Source organism: Zootoca vivipara, chromosome 10 (genome assembly GCF_965207765.1).
Source record: "Zootoca vivipara chromosome 10, rZooViv2.hap1.1, whole genome shotgun sequence".
In the NCBI taxonomy this organism is placed as follows: Eukaryota; Metazoa; Chordata; class Lepidosauria; order Squamata; family Lacertidae; genus Zootoca; species Zootoca vivipara.
This window is the reverse complement of record NC_142593.1, coordinates 61,244,114-61,254,655: the sequence shown is the minus strand read 5'-3', so window position 1 is coordinate 61,254,655 and position 10,542 is coordinate 61,244,114. Positions and strand designations below refer to the sequence as shown.

The 10,542-nt window shown below is 52.1% G+C and overlaps 1 protein-coding gene across 6 annotated transcripts in view; it reads right to left on the bottom strand.

Annotated features, from left to right (window-relative positions):
- Positions 1 to 7,752: 7,752 nt before the first annotated feature.
- The window catches only part of CNTFR (ciliary neurotrophic factor receptor), a 385,394-nt gene continuing 382,604 nt past the window's right edge, over positions 7,753 to 10,542 (bottom strand). For 5 of the 6 annotated variants that reach the window (XM_060280404.2, XM_035100658.3, XM_035100657.3 and 2 more), the window contains 2 exons: positions 10,174 to 10,318; positions 7,753 to 9,009 (listed from right to left, as the gene is read on the bottom strand). In XM_060280404.2, the coding sequence (XP_060136387.2) occupies position 9,009; positions 10,174 to 10,318 (146 nt within the window). In that variant the 3' untranslated portion in view covers positions 7,753 to 9,008. Of the gene's footprint in view, positions 9,010 to 10,172; positions 10,319 to 10,542 lie in introns of those variants that run through there. The other variant, XM_088653079.1, reaches the window with a different exon arrangement.

Here is a 10,542-nt window from a genome sequence, read left to right as displayed (position 1 = left end):
AATGCAGGAGTCTAGTATCCTATGAACCACCGCGGCCCAACTAGGCACCCCCCTGGGTGGGAAATGGAGAGGCATATCTAAGGAAGAAAGGACCCCGGGAGGGTGTGACGGTTGCATCTTTCATTCCTCGGTTTGCTATGAAAATGGAAGCCGGTGCTAGGGCTTTTTGCGCCCTAGGCTAAATCACCTTCTGGCGCCTCCCCCCGGCACCATAGCTGCCAAGTTATCCCTTTTTTAAAGGGATTTTCCCTTATGCTGAATAGGCTTCCTCGCGAGAAAAGGGAAAACTTGGCAGCTATGCCCGGCACATGCGCCATGACGCGTGCGTCGCGCGTCATGATGCGGCACAACGCCGCTGACGCCGCTGTGTCCCATCCATAGGCGGGAGGGTGCTGAGCTCTCATTTTGGCTCGCCCGCCTCCTGCCTATGGAGGGGACGCTGTGAGCTCTTCAGCGGCAGCGGCAGCGAGCGAGCGGCGGTGGCAGCAGCAACAGCGCCCATAGCTGAAGGCTTCAGCTATGGGTGCTGCCGCCACCGCCACCACCACCGCTTGCTCGTTGCTCCCGGCGCTGGCGGCAGCGTGGCCGACGGGCGGTAGGCAGGCTCGCCAGCACCCCCTCCATTTCAGGGGCGGAGCTGAGCAGCCGCCTGCCAGGCTCCGGCGACGCACGTGGAGGCACCGGCAGTCAGCGGTGGGCGGTGGGCAGGCTTGACAGCGCCCCCTCCATTTCGGCGCCCTAGGCCATGGCCTAGTTTGCCTAAATGGAGGCGCCGGCCCTGTATAGGAGGGCCAGTAGCCACAAAGGATCTAGGGAGCCTCCAGGTTCAGAGGCAGTCTACCTCCAAGGACCATTTTCTAGAAAACAAACCACAAGAGAAGACTATTGCCTTCACTTCCTACCCAGAACCACTTGGGGAGTTAAGGAAAACATTTGGAGCCTGGGTCCCAGGGTGGGTTCGCCCCCCTAGCCACGCCTGCCGTGGGTTCTGGCCAGCAGAACTTCTTCAAGGTAGCAAGAGGACTCTGTGGACTAGATGGGCTGTTGGGCTGAGTCTGCGCTGCCCCTGCAAAGCGGCTCTGCGTGGATCTGACAAAGCAAAGGCTCTAGCCCTCAGTGGGAGCAGACATGACTCACCAGAGCTTCCCATGAGGAGGGGGCTGGAGAGCCGTCAGCTGTTATAAATCACCCGGGCTTTAAGGGCCCAGGGCTGTGAATCTATAATTAGTGCATAATTAATTACCAGATGTTTTCAACACTAATGAAACATTAATAAATGATGAAGCAGTGTAGCCTGGTAATGGGGCATTTAAAAGGCAGCTTGCGAGGAGAAGCCGGCTAATTGCCTGTCGTCCTGGAGGTCCTTCCTCTACTGGGGGGGGGGGGAGGATCTGAAAGAAAGAGAGGTCTCCTGGTGAGTAAGTGGAGAGGGAGGGCAAGACATGGCTGGGAAGGAGAACCTCCACTCCCTCAGAAGGTGGACACTCCTTTGTTGGAAGCTTTTAAGCGGCGGTTCGGCTATCGGCGCCCTGTCATGGGTGCTTTAGTATCTCGGGGTCATCTAGTCCAACCCCAATCACAGCTAAAGAATCACTGACAGATGGCCCTCCCCCAAAGCAGAGTCCACCACCTTCCAAGGTTATCTCTTCACCAGTGAACATCTCTTTGTGGGAGCCTGCAGTCAAATACAACTAGGGTTAAGACAATAGAGATGTGCTTCCTAGACTCAGGCAATGCCCCCTCTTCTCCAAATGAGGGTGGGGGTGAAGCCTTATTTTCCTGCTTGCTCTCCATGTAACTGACCAAGGAAGACGTGTCTTAAGTTTTGCTCCAAGCTTAGAGCACCTATTCTGTATTTTCTACCCCAGAGTATTCTGCCTGTGTTCTCCGTGCTGTTGCCTGGATGAATGCATGAATCTGACCTTTGGAGCATTCTGTAAGTAAAGTATTTTAAATTCATTGCAAGGAGGCTAGAAAGAGGGGAGTGCTGCATGCAACCAAAGAGGGTCTAACAGGCTATATTCCCATGTTATACGGCTGCTAAACATTGAGTTTAAACTCAGTTACTGGTGGCTCTCTCCTGCTGAAGCGAGGGTTTAGCCCCACGTTTTGAATCTAGGTACCCAGCCAATTCTTTTATTTACCCCCAGAAATGTGGGTCACGGGGATTCATATTTTTCCTCCCACATTCTTACCACCAAAAAGTTCTTATGAACATTCAGTCAGAATCTCCTCTCATTTGAATCCACTGGTTCAGGTCTTGCCCTCTGGAGCAGCAAAAAGCAAGCTGGCTCCATCCTCTCTCTGACGTTTGAAGGAGTTGGGGGTGTTTCACCTGGAAAAGAGAAGACTTTGGGCTCATCCAGACTTCCTTTTCCACTGTGCTTTCCAGCACAGATCAGCACTTTAAAGCTCCGTGTCCAAATGGGTGTTTTACCACTGAACTGGAGCAAATGGCAGTCCACAGAAAAAGAGTTTGACATTTGCTGATTCAGTGGTAAAATGCAGGCTTTCCTGGGAAAATACCAGGAGAGGAGAGGAGAGGAGAGAGTCTGAATGAGCCCCAAGTCTTGTCATATCTAGTAGTAGTAGTAGTAGTAGTAGTAGTAGTAATAATAATAATAATAATAATAATAATAATAGTAATAATAATAATTTATTATTTATACCCTACCCATCTGGCTGCGTTTCCCCAGCCACTTTGGGCGGCTCCCCATCAGAATATTAAAAACACTATAAAACATCAAACATTAAAAACTTCCCTAAACAAGGCTGCCTTCAGATGTCTTCTAAAAGTCAGATAGTTTCCTTGACATCTGATGGGAGGGTGTTCCACAGGGCGGTGCCACTACCGAGAAGGCCCTCTGCTTGGTTCCCTGTAACCTCACTTCTTGCCTGTGAGGGAACCACCAGAAGGCCCTTGGAGCTGGACCTCAGTGTCCGGGCAGAACGATGGGGGTGGAGACGCTCCTTCAGGTATACAGGACCGAGGCCATTTAGGGCTCTCAAGGTCTCCACCGAACTTGAATTGTGCTTGGAAATGCACTGGGAGCCAATGTAGATCTTTCAAGACCAGTGTTATGTGGTCTTGGCGGCCGCTCCCAGTCACCAGTCTAGCTGCCGCATTCTGGATCAGTTGTAGTTTCCGAGTCACCTTCAAGGGTAGTCCCACGTAGAGTGCATTGCAGTAGTCCAAGCGGGAGATAACCAGAGCATGCACCACTCTGGCGAGACAGTCTGCGGGCAGGTAGGGTCTCAGCCTGCGTACCAGACGGAGCTGCTCTGGACACAGAACTGACCTGCACCTCCATGGACAGCTTGAGTCTAGGAGAAACATACCAAATTTCCTCACCTTTTCCTCTTGAGGTTTGATTATTTGAGGCTCTTTTGCAAAGCCATCATGGAGGAAGAGTGACCCGCACCCCAATCTCTCTTCTGGTTCATCAGGACGTGATTTATAACGGGGACAGGGAAATGAGTTTTTCCAGAGCTGGGCAACAAGCCACTGTTTAGCAACGCAACCTTTTGCTCTGGCCCCAAGAGCCACGTAGGGGGTCCTTTGGGGGGTGGGGGTCTGGCCAGAGCAGGCTTCAGTGATCCTCTTCCTTCAGCTGAGCAGGGGGAAACGACTCTTTCCCCAACCAGATCCCCATTAATAAGTCCCACCCCTCCTGGAGCGAGGTCCAGGAAACGAGGATTAAGAATTAATTAGGGGCCCTGGTGCAGCTTTTATTGCACTGCTAAAAGTTTTTAGGGCTCATTGGAGGGATGTGAGAGCCCCTAGTGGGATTGATGGGAAGTTTGCCCCTTGGCGTATTGAACTTCCATGCTCCCAGCTCCTTGATGTGCGCGCACTGCTGCGATTGGAGGAGGAACGGGGAGCGGAGGAGAAATATGGGCCTTAGAGGCTGTGGGGTGGGAGATGTTCAACAATGGGACCAGATGCGGATCTCAGGATACGGCACCTATCCACTTTGGCTCAAACTCTCTTCACATTCAGGTCAGGTGGGGAGGAGTCACATGAGTGCATGCAGCGCCGGTGCTAGGGCTTTTTGCGCCCTAGGCTAAATCACCTTCTGGCGCCTCCCCCCGGCACATGCGCCATGACGCGTGCGTCGCGCATCATGACGCAGCACAACGCCGCTGCGTCCCCTCCATAGGCGGGAGGGCGCTGAGCTCTCATTTTGGCTCGCGCGCCTCCCGCCTATGGAGGGGACGCTGTGAGCTCTTCAGCGGCGGCGGCAGTGTGACCGGTGGGCGGCAGGCAGGCTCGACAGCGCCCCCTCCATTTTGGCGCCCTAGGCCATGGCCTAGTTTGCCTAAATGGAGGCGCCGGCCCTGAGTGCATGGAAGATTCAGCTGCAATGACTGAGTCCAAAGCAGTCAGAGTCTGAGCTCTTGAGAGACATTGGTAGCAAAGTCTCACTGCCTGGAGGTTGTCCATTCGTGGGTTTTCAGAGCCATCCGAAATGCAAGGCTAGTAGTTAACAATAGCACATATTTTCTTAAGGGGAGGGATAGCTAATGCCGCAGAGGGCAGAATCAGGTTTCAAAAATGACCTTAACAGATTGGAGAACTGGGCCCAAGCTAACAGAACGATTTTCTCTAGTGTCAAATGTCAGGTTCTGCGCTTAAGCAGGAAGAACCAGATGCACAAATATAGGATGGGGGACACCTGGCTTACTAGCAGTACATGCAAAAAGGCTTTAGGGGTCTTGGTGGATCACAAGCTTAAAATGAGTCAACAGTGTGATGCAGCAGCAAAAAAAGCTAATACTATTCTGGGCTGCATCAACAGAAGTATACTTCAAGGGAAGTAATAGTACCACTCTATTCTGCCTTGGTCAGATCAAACCTGGAATACTGGGCACCACATACCGTATTAGAATGATGTTGACACCGTTACCTAAGATCTAAATTTATCTGGAGTTGTCAGAAACCAAACCTGGGATGGTGGAAAATTGCTCCATGTTAGGCTCTCCTCTGCAAAAAATGTTCTCCAAGTAGGTGAGTAAAATCAACCAGCTGTCTTTCGAAAGCCCCACCACTCATTCGGAACTCTTGCCTGTATGAATTGCACAATCTTCTCTCCAGTTCAAGCACAGGGTCCAGGGCTCACTCCCAAGCATTGGAGGAATTGCTGCAGAAATCCTGGGACAGGACCACAACTTCCCTTCAATGACAGCTGGCGTTCCACATTGGAGGGAAACTGAACAATGCGCATTTGCGTTGACACAATCCTCACGACAGGTGGATGCATATAATTGATTTGTCAAGGGAGTGTGATGTAATGGTTAGAGCACCGAGCTTGAACCTGAGAAGTCGGGGTTCAAATCCTCGCTCAGTATTGAAGCTCACTGGGTGTGTGACCTTGGGGGGCAGCAGTCCCTGCCTTTCAGCCTAACCTACCTCACAGGGTTGTTGTGAGGGTTGATGGAGGAAGGAGAACGATTTACACCACCTTCAACTCTTTGGAGAAGAACGCAGGATGCGGATGCAAGGAACAACAATTTTTCCTCGAAAATGCAGGTGGGCAAAGATCACACAGAAGCAGCAGGTGCCAGGCCAAGGGAGACTCAGCCCAAGAGCAGAATTTGGCCTGGTTGCCAGGAGTCAAATGTTCCTCCTTACCTGCCTTGTTACCTGAGATCCTTCTCACCTGAGTAAACCAGGCCTCCTTACCTGGGATCTTCTGAATTCAGAGCATGCCCCCATTCCCATGACAGGTGAGCAGGGCTCAGAGTGAGTTTGCATGACCCAAAATCTGGAGAGGTGTAGAAGTGTTGGGGTTCCACTTGATAGGCAGCGCTGAGGGGGGGGGGAGATAATAGAATCATAGAGTTGGAAGCAGGCACACAGCAAGGGAGGGGCGAAGGGGGCAGGCCGCCCCTATCTCTGCTCTGGCAGGGGCACACTGCCAGAGCAGAGCAGCAGCGCCAACTCGGACGGACTGCGCTTGTGCGTGCATGTGCATTCCGTCCTGGCTTGTCCTCACGTGCGCGTCGTGATGTCACAACGCATGCGTCAGGACGCATGCAAGTTGCGGAGCAACGCCCCACCCCCAGGGGTCGCCGCCCCGGGCAGCCAAGCGGCACTGTTCGCCACTGGTTGGAAGGTACCCCGAGGGTCATCTAGTCCAACCCCCTACTAGGCAGGAATCTTTCACCCAACATGGGGCTCGAACACACAACCCTGAGATTAAGAGCCTCTTGCTTTACTGACTGAGCTATCCCAGGGATGGGGGGGAAAGTGTTCCCAAAAAACAGGACCCATCCCATTGCTGGGCCCTGGCAGAGATTTGAAGAAAAGGCACCTTCCATATCCAATTTAGAACTGATTCATCAACCAAAAATTAAAATTAAGGTTGTAACGCCTGAAGCAAGGTTATTTGAACATTAACACCATCAGAATCAAGAGGACTTTGGAGGTAATATGTGCAGGGTAGGGGGCAATGTGACATTGGCCATTATTTCTTTTTCAGAAATTGAAATTAGCATAGTACATTTCCAAGCACAATTCAAAGTGTTGGTGCTGACCTTTAAAGCCCTCAACGGCCTTGGCCCAATCGACCTGAAGGAGCGTCTCCACCCCTATTGTTCTGCCCGGACACTGACGTCTAGCGCCGAGGGCCTTCTGGCGGTTCCCTCCCTGCGAGAAGTGAAGCTACAGGGAACCAGGCAGAGTGCCTTCTTTGTAGTGGCACCCACCCTGTGGAACTCCCTCCTATCAGATGTCAAGGAAATAAACAACTATCTGACTTTTAGAAGACATTGTAAAGCAGCCTTGTTTAGGGAAACTTTTACTGTTTGATGTTTAATTGAGTTTTTAATATTCTATTGGGAGCCGCCCAGAGTGGCTGGGGAAACCCAGCCAGATGGGCGGGGTAGATGATGATGATGATGATTAAATCTTAGAGCTGAAGAGTTGGAAGGGACCCCGAGGGTCATCTAGTCCAACCCCCTCCAATGCCTGGAATCACAATACCTGGAAGAGGTCCATCCAACCTCTGCTTAAAAGCCTCCAAGGAAGGACTGACCACCACCTTCTTAGGGAGTCTGCTCCACTGTCAAAGGGCTCTTACTGCCAGAAGGTTCTTCCTAATGAATCATAGAATCGTAGAGTTGGAAGAGACCACAAGGGCCATCCAGTCCAACCCCCTGCCGAGCAGGAAACACCATCAAAGCATTCTTGACATATGTCTGTCAAGCCTCTGCTTAAAGACCTCCAAAGAAGGAGACTCCACCACACTCCTTGGTAGCAAATTCCACTGCCGAACAGCTCTTACTGTCAGGAAGTTCTTCCTAATGTTTAGGTGGAATCTTCTTTCTTGTAGCTTGAACCCATCGCTCCGTGTCCGCTTCTCTGGAGCAGAAGAAAACAACCTTTCTCCCTCCTCTATATGACAACCCTTTCTATATTTGAACATGGCTATCATATCACCCCTTAACCTTCTCTTCTCCAGGCTAAACATACCCAGCTCCCTAAGCCGTTCCTCAAATGGTGGGACAAAGTTTGCAAAGACACCTCAAGGTGCCCCTTGTGTCTCTGTGTGTGTGTGTCCGTCCCCCTCCCCCCGGTGTGCCTTGGCATCTTCACTGTTGAGACCGCAGGTCCTTCTTCTTCCTCGCTTCAAGTCTCCTGGCGGGAGCCGTCCAGACCAAACCATTTACCACATTCACAAAAAAAAACATAATGAAATGGTCACATTTAATGAACAATCTCTCTCTTGTGTGAGTGCGGGTGTTTTTCCCCCCTTCCTTCAGTGAAGTGTGTGTGTATGTGTGTGTGTGATTTTAAAAGTTTTTTTTTATATACACATCTATAAAAAGTTCAAATACAGCATATTATCGTTTTGGAATAATAGGGCATAGGGTGTTCAATACTGCACTTTGAAACAAGGGGGGAGGGAGGGGGAGGGGATTGGGGGGCCGGGGGGGGAGGGAAGAGCCGGATTCTTACAAAACAGGACTTGGGGAAGGGGTGAAGAGAGGAAGCAGGGCAGTTTTGGGTGGGGGGCCAAGAGGACATCTTAGTTTAGCTACAGTTCCATCGGATATACATCCCACTCCCCAATAATAAGACCAATACACAAACCTAAGGAGTTTCTCTGTATAAACGGAAGGGGACACACGGCTACAAATGGGGAGGGAGGGAGGGAAGGGGTGAGCGTGTGTTTTCCAAGATGGACTCCCTCCCAACCTCTCCTTCGGTGGGACAGTTACGAACGGTTTCTTTTAAAAAACAAAGACCCGCCACCCGCCTTGATGCACCAGTCTCGTGGCTCCCAGTGGGGCGCTTGCTTTATTCCGCCCCCCACCGTGATGGGTGGGGCAGAGCCGCGATGCCTCCCCGGGCATTTGTTACTCTCTCCGCCTGGCCGAGGGCTCAAAGGTTCGTTCTCTCACAGCTGCCAAAAGGAGGAAGGGAAGAGGAACGCCGGCCTTGCGGGGCTGTCCCCCTCGGCGTCAGGTTCATGGCCTCCCCTCCTGGAGCCGCCCTGTCCGTCCGTCTGTCTCGTGCTCCTGTGTCCAGGAATCGGGCTGCGGGTTCGAAGCATGCCCAGTGGAGGGTCTTTGGCGTGGTGGTTTAGCTGTATGATCTGAACCCGGGGCCGGGGGGGGGGGCTGGTGTTCCAGGCTGCTGCTCCCTCCCTCCCTCCCGACTTCAGGTCTGCCTTTCTCCTCCCCCCCACATCCCCCCCGATCCCCCCCCGGCATTCCCGCCTGTCTCTTTCGCGTGCGAGGAGAGCTCCTCTGTCTTTTTGAAGGTTTACTCAGGCGGCTTTGCAAAGGCCGGGAAAGTTTGTGGTTGTCTGGGTGGCAGGCGGGCAGGCGGGTGAAGAACCTGGGCCCCCTTGGATCTTTTTTTTGGGGGGGGGGGCTCAGCCTTCCAGGAAGTGGAGCGATGAAGAGAAACGGAACACGTCCTTCAGACCATGTGCAAAACAGAAGCAAAGACAGACGTTCCGGTGAGTCGGTGACCTCCTCAGCGGGGCTCTGAGGCCGAGTCTAGAGGAAGGGGGAGGGAAAGAAAAAATGAATACAAGAAGTGGCCCGCCCGGTCCAGCATCCTATTCCCACATTGGCCAACCTCCGAGGCAGCACAGTGTCCAGGGCAGCTGTCTATCAGCTCCATCTGGTACGCAGGCTGAGACCCTACCTGCCTGCAGACTGTCTCTCCAGAGTGGTGATGCTCTGGTTATGCTCTCCCGCTTGGACTACTGCAATGCGCTCTACTAATCCAGAATGCGGCAGCTAGACTGGTGACTGGGAGCGGCCGCCGAGACCACATAACATCGGTCTTGAAAGATCTACATTGGCTCCCAGTACATTTCCGAGCACAGTTCAAAGTGTTGGTGCTGACCTTGAAAGCCCTAAATGGCCTCGGTCCAGTATACCTGAAGGAGTGTCTCCACCCCCATCATTCATCCCAGACACTGAGGTCCAGTACTGAGGGCTTTCTGACGGTTCCCTCGTTGCGAAAAGCCAAGTTGCAGGGAACCAGGCAGAGGGCCTTCTCGGTGGTGGCGCCTGTCCTGTGGAACGCCCTCCCATCAGATGTCAAAGAGAAAAACAGCTACCAGATTTTTAGAAGACATCTGAAGGCAGCCCTGTTTAGGGAGGCTTTTAATGTTTAATTGTTTTATTTCATTTTTCTGTTGTAAGCCGCCCAGAGTGGCTGGGGAAACCCAGCCGGATGGGCGGGGTATAAATAATAAATTATTATTATTATTATTATTATTATTATTATTATTATTATTATTATTATCATCATCACAGCCATTCAAACTGGTGGCTGTCACCAGCACCTCTTGTTAAACCCTGGAACTCACTGCCACTGGGGGCAGTGATGGCTAGAGACCTGGATGGTTTTAAAAAGGGAGTTGGACAAATGCAAAGAGGAGGAAAAGGCTACCACAAGATAGAGAGCCTGCTGGATCAGGCCAATGGCCCATCTAGTCCAGCATCCTGTTCTCACGGGGCCAAACATCAGGAAGAACTTTCCGCTGAGAAACCTCTAAGGAAGGAGAGTTCACAGGGAGAGCCTTCCACGGTCTCAACAGCCACAACCTCCCAATGGCTTGACCTCACCCCCAACGGCGGATGCCACCTTCCATATAACCCCCCCCTGCCCCCTTCGTCCCACAAGGAGGGGCCCTAAGAGACACTCACTAAATAAAGTGGATGCTGAAAGCCGCCAAGAGCAGACCAGCCACCCAGGACAGGGCGATGGCTCCATCACTGCCTTGTTCCTCCGAGTTCCCGATCCTGGTGGTGGTGGGGACCACAAAGGCTGAGGTGCTGGTGGTCGTCGTCTCTGAAGGAGAGGGAAAAGGATTAATACCAGGGGCACAGGTAGAGCGGGCGTTCAGGGGCCCCACAGAGTCGTGTACAGTCAGGGCTGGATTTAGGTTTGATGAGGCCCTAAGCTCCTGAAGGTAATGGGGCCCTTTATGTGTCCAGCTGTCCTTTGTCAACAACAAATTATCGCTGTTTTTGTATGTTGAATATATGCTCTATGGTAATTTATGGACCTAATAG